Source organism: Cheilinus undulatus, linkage group 21, assembly GCF_018320785.1.
Source record: "Cheilinus undulatus linkage group 21, ASM1832078v1, whole genome shotgun sequence".
In the NCBI taxonomy this organism is placed as follows: Eukaryota; Metazoa; Chordata; class Actinopteri; order Labriformes; family Labridae; genus Cheilinus; species Cheilinus undulatus.
In genome coordinates, this window is record NC_054885.1 from 2,527,793 (window position 1) to 2,544,672 (window position 16,880).

Genomic DNA, 16,880 nt, shown 5'->3' on the forward strand with positions numbered 1-16,880 from the left:
CTCCATATGGCTACATCTTTATAAATAGCACATTGCTGCAGCTTGCATTCACACGGGTCTGCCTCACTGTTTTCCCTTGTTTCTTTAAATAATTACCAGCTTTAACTGCATTATCCTGACTGAAAAGACGCCTAAATGAAAGTCTCTGTGGTCAAAGCTTTATATCAATGACAACAAAAGTGCTCACATGCTGCTAACTGCTGTGGTTTACCTCAATTTGGACAACTTTCAGTTTTCTAAACTGATGTAAAAAATAGTAAGCAACAATTTCAACAACATGCGTGTCTTTAAGATTGGCTTGGACATGTAAAACCTGTGTATGGTCCACAGAAAGCTCAGGGTTATTTATTGCTCTGGTTTCAATGCCCTGAGTGAATCCTGAATCATTGGACTTGTTCTACTCGTGCTAAAATAGGTTGTTTGTCAGGAATCGTTAATGTTCTGCTCAGCAGGACTGAAAGGAAGAGAGTACCTCCATTACATGCATGTGATTAGACTCGACACTACTTTAGACCTCTTGCTGCTGTCTGTGTTTGGAAGGTGAAACATGAATGTGAACGGCGTGTTTGTGTGTGTCTTCCTGAAGGACGTGTTCCTCATCAGAGATGCAGCTGTAGATGATAGCATAAATATCTCTTTAACTTGTAAGATGAAGCAGATTTCCATCATCTTCCCTGAGGTTGAAAGCTTCTGTTCATGAAAAATACATCAGTCAGCAGAATGACCCGTTTTCACCAGAGCTTATCTCATAATGAATTCTACCGAGGGATGAGGCCGCCTGTTGGCATTTCTCCGCAGTATGAAGACCGTGGTCATGAGTGTTTTCAGACTCCTGCGTCCACTGAAAGACAGTGTTTGACTGTAGCAGGTGATTTAGAGAGTAGAGGGGATTTTTTAATTTTTGATATACAACCCTGAGATTTCCCTCAGGGTTGTATATCACTGCTGGTTGCCTGAATCAGTTTGACTCTGATTCACAAGGTCCCAGTTTGATTTGAGTGATGTAGAAAGATTTTAGTTGCCCCGTGTTTCTCGCTGGATTTTAGGAGACTTTGCCTAGACCGGTGTTTTTCAAACTTTTTCACCCAAGGCACACCTGAGATCATGTCGGAGCTTAAGGCACACCACATCTTTTTCAATGCAAAATAGCCCTTTTAATTCTTGTTGAGTCAGGAACACTTTTGTACATTTAACCATTTTATTGCAAAATACATCTACAGATTTACTGGGCAGAGAAGGCTCTGCTCAAAAGATACTCCCTGGGTTAGCCAAGCAGCATGTTAAGAATTTCCAGGGGTTGCATGGCTAGAAACCCCCGTGGATGCATACATTTATGACAATGCATATTGAATACAATAGAATTAGTTCAAAGCAATGACTTTATGGTAGCATGGATCTGAATATGAGGGTGCAGCCAGCTTTATGCTATAAAGAAGGAGGCTAGGGTGGAGGAGGTGAAGCTGTGCCAGCAGCAGCAGAGAGGTGCATCTGCATTAAAGGGGACATATTGTGCAAAAATCACTTTTTCAGGCTTTTGTAACACAAATATGTGCCTCTGGCCTGTCCGCAATCCCCTCAAGTACCAGAAAAATCCATTCCCTCTCCCCCTCTCTTTCTCCCCCTTTCAGAAAATGTGTGCTGAAACAAGCCGTTCTCAGATTTTACACCTAGTGACCTCACATGGGGAGAAAGCACTTGCCCCCCCCCCCGAAGGTACTATTTGTAGTACCTTCAGTCATTGTCTAGTTAAATTAATGATGCATCGTTATACAAATTCCAAAGGCACGCCTGGATTTGCCTCAAGGCCCACCAGTGCCACACCATTAGAGAGCCACTGGTCTGGACTACTCTAAACTGTCTAGGGGGGGCAAACTCTGTGCTGAGTTTGAGTACATCTGTAATGTATGATAACATGCCAGGCTGAAAAACTGCTTTACTTCTGATCTGGAAACCCAAATATAAATCAGTTAAATTCGACATGCCTAAACGTCTTAGTAACATAACCCTCATCCTGGATGTTTCTGAAACACTGAATAATGCCATTCCTGAAAGGACCAACTCTTTAACTCATCTGCCCGGTCAGCTCTGGACTCTCTAAGAGAAAGATGTCCTAATTGATGCAGCATCATCAAAGCCTTCAAACAGCTTCATTAAATATGGAGGGCAGAGAGGAACGCAGCTGAACAGGCCTCAGCTGAGATGTTTGTGCAGACAGAAGCTCTGCTATTGATTTCCATCCCTCTGGCACAGAGAGGTTAGCATGAAGGGAAGGCTGGTAAGGAGCCTAAATATTTCAAGAGCAGAAAACCAGGACAGAAGGCCTGGATTTAATTGGATGACACAGTCCGCAGGCTATGATTGGTTCCTCTAATGATTACGGAGCAGCCAGTTGGGTTTGTCTGTAACTTTTCCTCCTTAGTGGTTGGTTTCTCTGTGGTCATCCTTTTATTAGTAGATTAATATGAAAAATGACTTTATATTTAAAATGTCTCATTCCTTTTCTATGTTTAGGGTGTTTGTTGTTGGATGTGTGCCCAGTATGACTCTTCTTGTTCATTCTTGCTACCTTAAACAGGTTTCTTTGGTGTTTTCCCATGTAGTGCCATTTTGCAATGCTGACTGGCTGAATGCTAACACAAAATGTAAATTGCCATTAACAGGCTAACAGAGCTAGCATTGCTCTGTGCAGATTAAACATTCAGTAATAGGATAACAGATTGTTAAACTAAAAGTTTCTATGAAAATAATTAGTAAAATTGACCCTCTCTGCATTGAATTGCCTTGGTTGTGTCACTGGAGATTTCTGTATTTAATATTTAATAAAGAACTGTCTCGTGTGTTAAAGCCACCGTCCTAGGGAAATATTAAAACCAGGCATTAGTAAAAATACTGGACTAAATCTGTGATTAAGTCACATGATTCTTTCAGGAATTCTAGTTCATTAAAGCTCTAGGTGGCGCTGCATGCTGCAGTTATCATCAAATCACTTCTACATCCATCAGCTATCATCTGTACACCTTACAAAAACGTCATTTTAACCACAGGTTTACTGATTTACCTGGAGAAGAGGTGATCCAGATCACTAATGACTTAGTCCTGCAGACCTCCCACTACAGGTCTAGACAGGTGAAGGGAGACCAGAGTCTAGAGGAGTCTATGAACGAGCTAGGTGGCTAGCTAAGCATCTTTAACTGCTTTTGTCCCTTATTTTGTCATAAACATGCTTTCAATGGAAACGCTGATATTTGATTAAGAAAAAAACCTGGTGTGGTCAGAGACTGAGCGATGATGTGTGGTTCAGGAATGAGCTGCTTCTATGAAATGGCTCTTTTACATGAAGGATGGGAGCTGGCTCCTGTTTGAGAGCCATTTTTGCTGGTGTTTAATCCACATTTAAAAGCCAAACTGTTACCAAAAGAAGAGCTGTTTGGGAGCCAAAAGACAGGTGCCTATTACTGAGCAGGGCCAAATGATCCAGATCTCTGAAAGGAGACTGATTTCCCATCAAAACGAGCGAGGCTGAACTGGGCTGAACCAAACTAGACCACCATAGCTGGGTTTCAAAACTTTTTAAGAACTGATATTATATTGAACCTGGCACGCCAGATGGATTTTTTTTCACACATTCATCTGGAAAACCTCTCAGCGTTTGGGAAAGAGCAGAGCCTTTAAAAAAAACTTGGAGGTCAATTGGATGAATGTTCTGTCTGCCACATCTTTATGGGCCAATCAGAGCAATAAAGCATATAACATAGCCGCTAGCAAGCTGCACACCTGCACCCCTACAAAAGGAGTAAACTCCACAGAGAACTGCATAATGCCGTGAACCATGGTGACTGTAGACATGGCAAAAATCCAATCCATGCATCCCTGCTCTTTTTAGCCTGAATTTGCAACAACTTCCAGGACTCAAAAGTAGTTGATATTTGGGTTTTTAGTGGAATTTATCCGATTGGTACAGTCATAAACAGCCCAGAACTTCAACATTTTGACATCGCTTCTCTATGCAGAAATCACTTCTTGGAGTTCTTCTCTGTGACATAGCGACATCTGCAAACAACCTAAACTTTAATGAAGAATTTCTTGCCCTTCAATTCCCAAACAGCAGCATTATTGAGCCAAGCATGTGGTAAATTTATCAGACTCTCTGTACTTTATTGGACTTGATGGTGGTGTTGTAAGGAGAAGGATTCTCCTCTACTGTAGATTTGTAAACCTCACTAAAGCTAAGATCTGGGTGTGACTTTTAGGATTTTAAGTTGTTTTTGAAGTTTCATTTTGAATTAACATCTGTTTTTTTCCTGCAGTAGTCGTAATAAAAAAAAAGCATTGTTTTGAAGAGATGGACAGTAAAATGCCCGGTGCTGTAGTACCCATCCCTACTGAAGCCCCAGTGCTGCAGGGGCTGATGCTCAGAGTTTTAAGCCCAAAGTGTCATTCAAGAGATGCCAGATTCATTACACATGATGGCTGCGGTAACAGGCTTAGTCTCTGAAATCACCTGTGATGATCAGATCCCTTTAAAACCCTTCACAATACTCAGAACTTCCCTATAATATCAGTGTCATCTTGTAGGACTTCTGCACAGGATGCTAAACTATAATGGTGTGACAGAATCACTGTTTCCTCACTCTGTGGGCTATTTAAAGCACCAATTCCCCCTCTGTCTCCTCTGAAATAATGCAGACAATTCCCCCATATAGAAAACGATTAACTGATAGCTTTAAAAGGTGGGCTTCAGGAAAGTGGCATGCAAGGTAACAAAGAAATTTGCAGATTAATTCGACACTGCACTGAGGTTTTGAAATTCACGGTCTGTGGATGTTAGCCATCAGATAACGCCAGCCTTGGAGGATTGAAGCCAATTAAAATGCAAAATCAGGCTGAAAAGACACTTTTAAGAGCAGCTGCCAGACAAGTGGGACTCTTAAGTCTTTTTATTTTTTTATTCAGCACACACTAACAAAGGAATATTCCCCCGGGGTCAGGCAGCCACAGCGGCCCATTGTTCCTCCGTAGCGGTGGAGGGCTGTGTTGACAGTTGCATATCCATACACAACAGTTATCTGTGGACACAGGCCAGCTCAGAGATAACCCCCACACATAAACACACATAAACACTCTGCTCTGGAGGAGGGCCGTGGGATTTAGAGGACTGATAGGTAAATGAAGAGCTGAACCTGGTTTAATCCTTCTGGAAGATGCACAGACTGACACTCTGAAGGTTTAATATCATCAGAGATTATCTGTAAATGGAGCTTCACCACTGTCAAAGCAGATTTTCTGTCCTTTACTTTCTATTTTACCCAGTTTCCTTTCTCCCTTCACCAGCGTGATATGGTTTTTCCATCTGCATGATATATTCACTGCTTTACCACGGTAGTAACATGCTTACTTTGTTTGCTGATCTGGTTCATGCTCCAGGTTTTGTTTGTTGTAGTTCTGATGGGTTTTATGGTTGTAGGAATTTCAAATACATGTACAGGTTATTGCAGGTAAGCCATGTTAGAACTCCAGCTGGGGGCAGGGAGAGATTTCTGCACAGAGAAGTGTCACCAAAACGCCACAGTTCTGTGCTGTTGATGGCTGTGCCAGCCCATCAAATCAGGGTTAAAAGGCTTGACCTCCCAAGACCCTGCATGTCCATAGAGGACATCACATTTTTGCTTCTCTACAACATGGTGACTATTTCTGTTGTTAAAACTTTCGAAATGGTTGTCCAGAACGTCCACTAAAGTTTAGGTAATTTGCTTGAAATGTTGGTAAAAATTTGCTATGAAAATTTCTGGAATTTTCATGGAAATATCAGGGATATGTTGTTATACTTTGAAGATTCTCAAATGAACTTTTGGGGAGAAACTTACTTTGCAATTCTTGGGCTTTTTCATGGAAATTGATTGGATGTTTAGGGGAATTAGTTTGAAAATCTGCTTTTAATTTTTTTTTGTTATTTGTTTATTGGAGTATTTATGGGATATTTATTTGTTAATTTTCAGGAAATTCATTGGGATTTTAAGCGGTTTGTCCTTGAAATTTGAAAGATTCTTTAAACAAAAATTCAAATGAATTACTTTGTATAATGGGGATAATTTTTGGCCATTTTCATGGAATTTTGGGTAATGCTTGTAAATCATTATGAATTTGAGAAGACATTTTAGGGGGGAAATTTGCTTTGAGATTTGGAGGATTTGTTTGAACGTTCTCAAGAATTTACATGGAATTTGGGGGGAAATTGTAGCTGGAATCTTTATTTTTTTAAGGTGGTTTCCACACTAGGGGCCCGGTCCCAGATCCGAGTGCACTTGAGCCCAAAATCCAGTTCGTTTCGGTAGTGTGAATGCAAACGAACCGCGCCCGAGCACTGGGCCCAGGCCCACTTGGGGAGGTGGTCTCTGGTGCGATTCAAGTGGACTCTGGCGTGGTTCGGATGAGATGTGAATGCACCTGCACTCGGATATGGGACAGAGCGTCGTATCAGCTTTATGACATCGTAAAAACTAAACGTCTTTCCACAGCCCAGCAGTTTGTTCACATTTTTTTCAATAAAGGGCAGAAATCATCAGAATCCAGCCAATAAACGGTCTGTTGTGACTCACCTTACAGACGAACACAAGTTGGAGTCAGTGAGAGGAGATGCAAAGGCAATAAAAGTCTCCTGTCACCTCAAAAACCGCTGTATCTGCGCAGCGCTAGCCCATTTAATCCTCTGAGCTGTAGTAGATGTGCAGATATGAAGAGAGAAGTTGCCGGCATCTTAAAAAGTGATTTTAATCATCCATGCTGCAGGATGGATTTTTTGCTGGATTAAAGCAAAAATGATCTTCGCTTAGGTCATGACCCCGGTGGTTGCCATGGTAGCTTCTTCTGCCCTCTCCTCTTTTGTGGGGTTGTAAACAAGGTACATGCATACCGCCACCTGCTGTTTCAGACCGAGTAAATACGCAAGTGCGCCCAGGCATGGTTCGATGTTGCTAGTGTGAAAGCAAGCCGGGGGGGCACGGCGTGAGTCAAAACAACTGGGCCTAATGTGACAGCACCCTTAAGCTTCACTGGAACATTTGAGGAATATTGGATTACATTTTTGGCTATGTTTTATGGGATATGTATTGAAAAATATATTCCCAGAAATGTTTAAAAGGGTTTTGTGCTGATTTCTTAAAGGAGAACTTCCTAGAAATTCATAGCTTTTAGAGGACATACTGCTCATGCTTGGCCTTAAAGAGTCCTTGTGGTCCATCATCAGAACGACTCCCCCATCCCTCTCTGAATGACTGACACCATGTCTGACTGATTGAAGACCCCCAACAACCGACCACCTGGTCGATATGCTGTCCAAACATCTGCTCTAAAACCCATCCAGTGTTGTATTTTCTGCAGAAAGGACCTTCAGGAGATTATTGGACATCATTTTTGGGGGAAAAATGAATTCCTGTTCAAAGATGAGGCCTAGAATTTAAACTTATCAGGTCCTACCACTGCCAAACACGAGGGAGAAACTAAAAATGTATTATAAACAAATGCTCCGGTCTCAGGAGGTTAAGCTACTTTCTAGTCCTGAAGGTATGGACTCATTCAGGCAAAAAAAAAGGTTGAAACGCTCACTGAGAACAGCAGCAGACATGGATTTAAAGCCTCTGTCTAAATCAGTCAGACGATGCTCAAATGTGGTCCGTTTCCACCAAGCAGTCTGGTTTTGTTCAGTCCAGTGTCTTCTCGGCTGATGCCCGTCGAGCCTCGCTTGTTGTGATGGGAAATGTGTCTCTTTTTAGAGATCTGGATCATTTTCAGTTCAGTAGTAAGAGCCGGACTTCTGGCTCCCTAACCGCTCCTCAAGTGGTCCCAGTTTGGCTTTTTAAATGTGGATTTTAACAGCATAAATGGAAAAAATGAAACTTCTTTGAAACGGGTGCCTATCGTCCAAATCTATAAGATCATGAATGACACATCACTACTTGGTCTCTTACCCCTCAAGGTTTATTTTATTAAACATATATCAGTGTTTCCATTAAAGCATGTTTATAAAGAAAGGTAGAAAAGTGGTTGAAGAGGCTCAGCTAGCCTTTTAGCTCGGTCTTAGACTCCTCTAGTCCAGACCTGCAATAGAAGATCTGCAGGACTGAGTCATTAGAGATCTGGATCACCTCCTCTCCAGGTAAATCACCTTTTTGTAAAGTATAGGGGTGATAGCCGACGGATGTAGAAGTGATCTGATGATAACTGCAGCGTGCAGGTCCACTTAGAGCTTTAATGGGCTAACTTAAATACATGATCATTATTTCACTTCCTGTCCCAATCCTAGGATCACATGACTGCAAACAGCCCATAGTTTTGAGATAAGATGACAGTGCATGACCCCTTTTTTTTATTGAACAGTGATTCGAAATTCATGCCTCATCCCTAATCTAAACCTTCTGATTATTACTAGAATCATATCATGTGTTATAATTCTGGTATTGTTTCTACTAGAAGGCCTGCTTAGTGCAGATTTACTGGTTTTGGCCTTCTTGGTGCAGTTTAAATTTTTCATTTTGCATGTAAAAATGTCTAAACCTTTTTTAACCCTTAGAGCTCACAGCTATTTTTTTAACCATCATGTCTCTGGACTTTTTGTCTTAAAAAGCTTATAAAACATCAACCTCTGTGGTGCACAGTCAAGCTCTATACATCTTTTTTTTAGGATAACCTGGGCCTATAGAATATATCTACTACAGTTATGTCACTTGAATTTTGAAAAAATAGTAGGACTCTAAAGACTAAAGAAAAAAACAACGGAATTTGAAACTCAAAGATTTTTATTGATAACACACAGAAAACAATAGTGACTAAGGATTTTCTTTGCACAGACTTGTTCTCTCATCTCTTGGGGACAAAACAGTAAAAAAAATAAATACTCTGTGACTAAAGGTTTTCAAAATATCTGCATATATACAAGAAAAGTCCATGCGCTTTTTTGCAGGTATGATTCATTTGTGCTGTTCCTTTAAACAGTAGACGCAACATCTTGCTACTGGAGGACAGCCCCTCCCACGGTGCGTTGCATGTAAACATTGCCCTCAACAAATATGGCGCTACCCACTGAAGAAAGCCAAAGTACATGATCGAAAATGGATAAAAAATTGACAAAAAGGCGCTTATTATCGGATCTAACACCGTGGATTTAATCTTTAAAGACCCCAAAAAGTCACCAAAGTTCTGGACTCGGATCCGTGCTGCGTGAGCTCTAAGGGTTAAATACTAGTAAATGTTTGCCAGATATGAAGTAAGATTTAATAAGCTGTATTTAGTCTCCTGCTACTTTACTCAGTGTTGGGACAGTCAGCTTGGCCTGGAGATAAAATCTCTGAGTATTTTACACCAAAATTGTTTTTAAAAATGCATTCATTGGGTATTTTTCTGTAACACAAATAAAGTCAGAGGCAGTATTGTGTCCCTTAAGATGCACGCTGATTGCTTATCTGATACTCTGGCCAAAGTAAACAGTCTTTTCATGCCCTCAGTATAAAGCATGGCGCCTGTTCTGACTACCATGGAGCCCTCGATGTGATAGGTATCTAACTGAGGTCAAAACAGCACAAGAAAAGTGTACTAATAAAAAAGGTTTTTGATTAAATTCACACCCACGCTGCTGTGGCACTGAGCAACCAACAACATATTTAGTCCTTTATTTGCTACAGATGCATTTGCAACCCTGCAGGATTTCTTCTACAGTTTCAGATAATGTCGCTATTCATTTAGCATAAACCTCTAATTTTAATGTTTCCACCCACATTAACTCATTTATCTTTGTGAAAATCTTCTCTAATTAAATTTATTATCACATTCACACTCTGCATCTTTGCATCTCGCCCACTCCAAGCCTCAGTGTTTTGTTCCGTAGAATAAAAACATGGTCTCATTACCATAAAGTTAAATCAGTGCCTCTGTGACACAGTTAGAGAAAACATTAAAGCTTGGAGCAGCTTTGAGCAGCTTTGAGCAGCTTTGAGTGCATCCACACAGCAAACACAGTCAGCCTCTTCCTCCCAGAATAGCAGCAGCAGCAGCGTTCAGCTAAGACATCAGAGACATCAGAGCAGCTATTGATTATCTGGGATATCTAAGTGAGCCTTGGCAACCAGAGGAGAGGAGCCACTTGGTACGAAGCCCTGCACTCACTCCAATTAAATTAGGCCAGGCTGAGCTCAGCACTTTAGGCCAGCAGCAGCTTTATGCTGCCTGGAAAATTGGAAGATATTGCTAATGTTGTTAGCCAGCAGCTGCTACCTGCCAGAGGCTGAGGCAGTCATGTGTGAGGATCTGGGAAATAAGAGATGCAATGCCAAGGTTTTTTTTTTCCTACAGTAGTTTTAATATTTTATATTGAAGCTGACGGCTTACAGGTAAACAAGCCACATAGTTAAACAGTCTGGCTGAGTAAAGCTGGAGGAGGAATGGGTTGTTGATTCTGGCTCTAAGTTTTGAAAATCATCTTGGTTGGATGTCATGAAATTTGACCGAGGGGAAAAAGTTAATGCCCCCCAAGTAAACGTATAAAAGTTACAGAGGGGGTGTCAAAATAGGCAAGGTGGACTTCGACTAGGTACGATTGCTCATGCCTGCACACAAGCACAGGTACGCAGCATTAATGTGACGTATTCCCAAAATAACTTTATACTCAAGTTGTAGATTTTAGCACTTAGATTTTACTGTTGTTTGATTGTTTTCAAAGCAAAATAGAGCTTTGAAACTGGCCATAAAGACTCATTTATTAGTGGTCTGCCCTTATTTGACACCCTTATAGAGCTATAAAAGACTATACTTGCAGTTAGCATGCATTAATTGCATGTTTCCCTCTTTTTGATGTCAAAATCATGCTGTGACACATCTAGTATTTGTGATAAAGATATATTTATTGCTAGTTTGTGAAGTCCAGCAGACACTCGCTCATGGGGTGTTTGTTGTGGTGAGCAGGAAAGTGTGGAGTTTTCTGGTATCTGAACATGCAGACTAAAGTCAGACTCTTTCAGTCCTTGGTCTTCTTACGTTACTCCTGGATGCTGACTGATGGCTAGAGATGTAGGCTGGACTCTTCTGTGACCTCTTCTGTGCATCGTCTGGTATCGTTGTTAGACCATGTGTCTAACGCTGATGTGCTCAGGAGAGCGGGGATTGGCTCTTACAGGCATGGTCCAGCTCACCGTATACTGGGTGCCCAGTAGGGCTGGGAAATTCATCAAAAAATAAGATTAAAACACAATATAACCTGCTGCAGTTTTCAAATCGCAGAAGGTGTAATATTTCTTTAACCTGAAATTTATTTCAAAATACCAGTTTAGAGATGTTATGCATTCTATAATTATGCAAGTGCTTTTCTTAGAATAGACAAAAATATCCTACTTTCTTCATTTTTATACTTGTTTCTTATCAAATATGAGAATGGCAATATAACAATTTATATCCAGCTAACAACACAAGTCAAAATCATCACAATTAGATTTTTTTTCTTTTTTTTCTAAACACAAATGTAATGATTTTATTTAGTTTGACACAGTGAAAACAACAGAAACACGATAAAAAAAAACCAAGTGCTTTAAAAAGCATCAATAATCGATTAAGAATCGAATCGTAGCCCTGTGAATCTCAGTCGAATTGCATGGTGCCTAAAGATTCCAACCTATTATTGAACAGCCACATTGGGCTGAGATTCATTTCATACTTGTACATTAGATCCATTTCTTGCTGTTTTTACTCTGTTGTGCTGCAAAATTGTGCTGCAACATATCATTTTATTTCAGCTTAGCTATCACTAACAATTTTAAGTTTACATTTACTGGTTGTTTGCCTCATTTTGACCTAAAAAATCAGGCTGCTTCCTTCAACAGCAAAACTGCAGCAAGCTCTGGATACACCTCAATTGAAGAAAAACTTACTGCCCTTCCCTTTGACAGCTGAATAGAGCTGGATTACTTTATACTCTTTGAATTAAGATAAATTTACTCTTTGTTCTTCCTCCTTTTAACTGCAACAAAGTAGAGAGATTGACCCTCCCTGTTCTTAATCCAACCAGTCAAAGAAGGACTGGATTAGTTAAACTCATCTTTGGGTAGAAAAGAAGCTCAAACACCATTTAGCAGGTTAGCATGTCAGGGCAGGGCGAAGTGTATTTCTAAACAAGTTTTACACACTCCCTGGTAAATCTGGTGCTTAGCAGACAGATAAACATGTGCAAACATTGATTATCTCAGCGGTTCACCTGTTTGGCCCCAGGTGGTACCAGAGCCAGTGAAAGTCAGGGGAGCCAGATGAGGTGAACATGACGAGGCGAGCGTGTGGAGACATGCAGCAGCGGGACAACAGGTGTAGCAGTCAGACAGGTTTTTAAGGATCTGTTAGCTGCCTGAGGCTGCTGATGTCATGGCGGTTAAACTGTGAATGTGGATTAAAAACACCAAAGTCTCAAACTGCAGCGTTATCGGTGTTTTTTTTTATGTTTAGTGAGGCTTGTCAAGTAGATTAAAGTTTTATGTAAATAAACACAGAATATGATATTTAACCTAACATGATTTAAAAAGGAGATCCAGATCATTTGGTAGAAGTAGAAATCAAGCGTATAACATTAGTTCAGGCAGGCCTCAGAGTCGAGCACTGCCAGATAAACAAGACCAGCATGAAACGCAAGCCCTCATCAGCTGAAGGCCGGCTGATTTGCTCTAAGCATGCTGTTTGCTAATTGCACTCATACTGCCTTATTTTAAAGGGGACATATTATGCAAAAACACTTTGTCAGGCTTTTCCAAAAAAATATATATATACACCTTTCAGAAAATGTGTGCTAAAACAAGCCGTTCTCAGATTTCCCCCTCATGATGTCATGTGGGGAGTTAGCCCAGCCCCCAGGTTCGGTTGGCCCTTCCTCCTTGGAAAAAATTTCCACCCTTCTCCCCTGATCCTCTGTCAGCTGGCAGCTGAGAGGAGGATCAGGAGAGCCACATCCATTTCCTGAGAGGGGCGTGGTCAGGGGCGGAGCCAGACAGCTCAGTAACATTTAAAGCTACAGACACAGAAACAGCTCGTTCTGAGCAGGGCTGAAACAGGAGTTTTTAGACATGCAGAAATCCAATACTGGAGTGTTTTTTTCAGCAACAAACTTCACAGGCATGTTTTAGGGACCTCTGAGATTGATATAAACTTGTCTTTAGAGGGTAAAATATGTCCCCTTTAACTTCTCTAACCACTCTTTACTGCTCCCTCTGCAAGCTGCGTTTTGCAACCCTTCTCCACCCCAGCTCCTCCTTTATGCTACATCTGACTTAATGAATGTCAGATCGTCACTGATGTCTGCTCTGCTCTGGATTTATTGCTGCTTCTCTCCCTGTTTCAGGCTTTCCTTGTGGTAAAGACAGGAACATGTGCTGCTTCTTCCTAAAGCTTGGCTAGTGGGATCCAAAAACAGCCACACTGACAAAAAAGAATAACAGCAATATGTGCAAATTAATAACTGCTAATAAAGAGAGACGAATATTACCAAAAATCATGTGTTTCTTGACAAAACGGCCCTAAACCAAACTGGTTGTTGTGCTCGATAAAGGGGGAGGAAAGGAAACCAGCACTGGAATTGGAGCTGGTTCAAAAGAGATGTTTAGTAGATGGTACCAATTATTTTGATTCAATTTCAGAGAGTTCCCTCTTTTTAATGATCTGAATGGATTTTTAAGGGCCTGAGCACTGACAGTGCAGAGGACTGTCTAGAAAACTTTTGAATTATGTATAATCTATTCGGTGAGATTTTTCAAATTTGGCGGCCTTAACATATCCAAAAAGGCATGAAACTCTGCACATGCATGAGGCCTGATGACTGAGCTTTAAACTCAGCCCCTCAAGGCTGTTTCACTTACAGAAATGCAATTTCATCCACTTACTCAGCTTCACAAGACGTATGAAAAAGGCTCCTAACTGTCATGGTGAATTTCCAACAGGAAGTCCAGCATTTGAACAAAGTGTCAAATTTGGCAGGGTTTTTTTTTTCCATTTCCCAGCGTCCTTCGAAGATTAATTTCCAATTCAGCTGAATTTTGGTGGACAGCTAGAAGAGACTGGAATATTGAAAAGTAATCAAAATCTTGGACAAAAGTCAAAGGATTTGGCCATGGAAAGCCCTCACATTTGCATATTTTTCATGAAACAGGAAGTAGATTATAACTCAGCGTTACATTATCCAGTATGAGAGAAACTGTAACATGTACCTCTGCTTTAAATGCAGTCTTTGGCAATACAGGGTTTAAAGGCGCTTTGATTCTTCTCTCTAGGAGTAAACATCTGTGTTAAGATGATCAGAATTTGATAATTTATTGTAAACAAAGGTGTTACTAGCTTTAGCAGCCTCTTAAATCAGACACATCTGGAACAAATCATTTGTTTTTAACATTAAACCCTTTCTCTATGAGATATGTAGATGATGTTGGTCAATATTAGACTTGTTTTTTAGTTATCTCTGCTGATTTATCAGTTGTAAAACCATCGACTACCTGATCTTTACCATTGATGGAAACATGTCAGATACATGAGCAGGAGGGTGATTTATCTCTGTCAGACTGAATCAAACGTCTGTATTGTTGCAGCTTGTGTTGTCAGCATTAAACACACCTCTGATGATAAGAGCTCTCTGTAGCAGCTCAGACAAACGAATCACCGTGTTGGTGTCGGCTCGTCTCTCATCGCTGTGTTGTTCCGATAAGCTTGACTTTTTGAAGCATCTGTTTGTCTAATCCCTCTCCGTCTCCTGTCCTCTGTCTGCAGGTATCGACTACAAAACCACCACCATCCTTCTGGACGGGAGGAGAGTGAAGCTGGAGCTTTGGTGAGCAAACGTCCCTGTTGAACCAAAAAAACTGTTGTTCCTCTTAGAATCACTGCTCTGCTTTTTCAGGCATTGCCCCTCTGAGGTCTTCTGCACTACAATTCAGATGAAGCCCTCTTAGACCTTTATGAGTTGAGACATAAATCCCACTGAGTTTTTTTTTCCTGGTTAAATAAAGTTTAGATAAAATAAATAGAAAATAAACATAAAAAGTTTTCCAGTTGTATCTGATGGAGGCAAACTATGACAGTAACTTCAGCTTTTCATGTCCTTGTTTTGGTGTGATTTCTTTCATTACAGCAGCGTATCACAACCTTTCAACAGCTTGAAAAAAAAACAGCTGAATCTTAAAATTTCATCCTTGGTTAATCTGGTAATTTTGCAATCAATGGACATTAAAATACTGAGTTTTCCATCAGACTAAAGCAGCAAATTTACATTTTAAAAGCTCAAAATGCACAAGGAAAATAGATGATAAAACTATTAACTGCACCTTTACTTTTAAGTTTTATTTCTCTCCTGCTGAGGTCTGATTAGCAGCTCCTGACAACACCACATTTCCTGATGTGAGCAATCACAATTAAAGCACTCAAATAAAACAAGAATTGTAGATTTAAATGTGAAGAACTTGTTGGAAACTGTGTGTTTGTCAGTGATTTAACTCAACTTTAGCAGAGGTTGCAGTGAGTGCGTGGAGCTACCGTGTTTACAGCTGCTGCTCTGAATTGGTTTAACGCCAAAGCCTGCTCCTTTGGATCATCATGGAAGTAAAATAACCGAGTCATGAGTTTAAGCCCACCTTTAAACAGTTCATTAAGCCCTTATGGTATGATAGCTGCAGCAGCGAGCTTAAGAAACCGAGTCAATTCGCTTTAGCACACAGCTTGTGCTAAAGCCCCAGACAGGCTGTTAGACGCTCTATAAACCGAGTACACTCACTGTGTGTCACTGTACTGAATTGGAGGGAACACATGCCTCATTGCTGTGCTTGCAGAGCGAAAGGTTTGAATGTGTTTTTTTTAATCAGACTACAGACCAAAAAAAATGTATCCAAAAATAACAGACTTGTGCAAAGACCTTTAAGTCATGTAATACCTGTTCCTGTAGAAACAAATACAAACTATCTATATTTTGTCATTAATCAGGCCTCTATACACCATTTAAATCATGCTCAAAATGCTGCAGCACTACTCCTTTGCAGATGCAAAAAAAAGCGTCACATACCTCTATTCAGCATCCCTATATTTGCTCCTTGTTCAGCTCAGAATGTGTGTTTGTGTTTAAAACTCTTCATGGAGTTAACATCACTGAACTCCCATCACCACACAGCACAGCTAGGCCCCTCAGATCACCAGATCAAGGACTTTTAACCACCACATCAAGGAATTTCAGAGACAGGGCCTCCTCTGTAGCTGCTGCAACACTGTAGGAAGACTTACCGAGATCAGCTGACTCTCTGGACTGCCCCAAAAAATAACTGAAGACTCACTTTGAGGCTTTGAAGTTGATTCCTTAATTGATCTGTATCTTAAAGACCCTGTAAAGTGAATAATGATAAAGTGTCTCTTAACACTCTAGAGATGTTGTAATATGGTTGCTGTAAACATGTGAAAACTCTGAAATCTACATGTGACTGAATTCTGGATTTAGACTGTTAGAGTTGTTCGTCTCTTTCCTGGCTGGGTTTAATGTGGGCGGGGCCAATATGTGGGACCAGCCCACGGTAGGAATAGGGCTGAACGATTTGAGAAAATAATCTATTTGCAATGTTTTTCCTGCAATATTGCGATTACGATTTGAAATGCCATTATTTAGGTTTTTCTGTTGTTTAACAAACATAAGCAAGAAATCATTCTATATTATAACAAGTACAATATTAGATAAATTTAAACTAGGGCTAAATTTAGAAAAAAATATCTTTCTGTGATTTTGGCTAGTAAAGCAAATTTGATATCAGCTGCTTTATTGAAGGGGATGATCATTTCTCATATTCTTCTCATTTTGATGAAGAAAAATCAATGGAGGAGCAAGAAAAGTAAGATTT

General features: G+C 40.4%; 1 protein-coding gene across 1 annotated transcript in view; it reads left to right on the top strand.

Annotated features, from left to right (window-relative positions):
* rab40c (RAB40c, member RAS oncogene family) overlaps positions 1–16,880 on the top strand; it is a 39,193-nt gene that overhangs the window by 6,248 nt on the left and 16,065 nt on the right. The window contains exon 2 of the mRNA XM_041777865.1: positions 14,776–14,836. Within this exon, the coding sequence (XP_041633799.1) occupies positions 14,776–14,836 (61 nt within the window). The remainder of the gene's footprint in view (positions 1–14,775; positions 14,837–16,880) is intronic.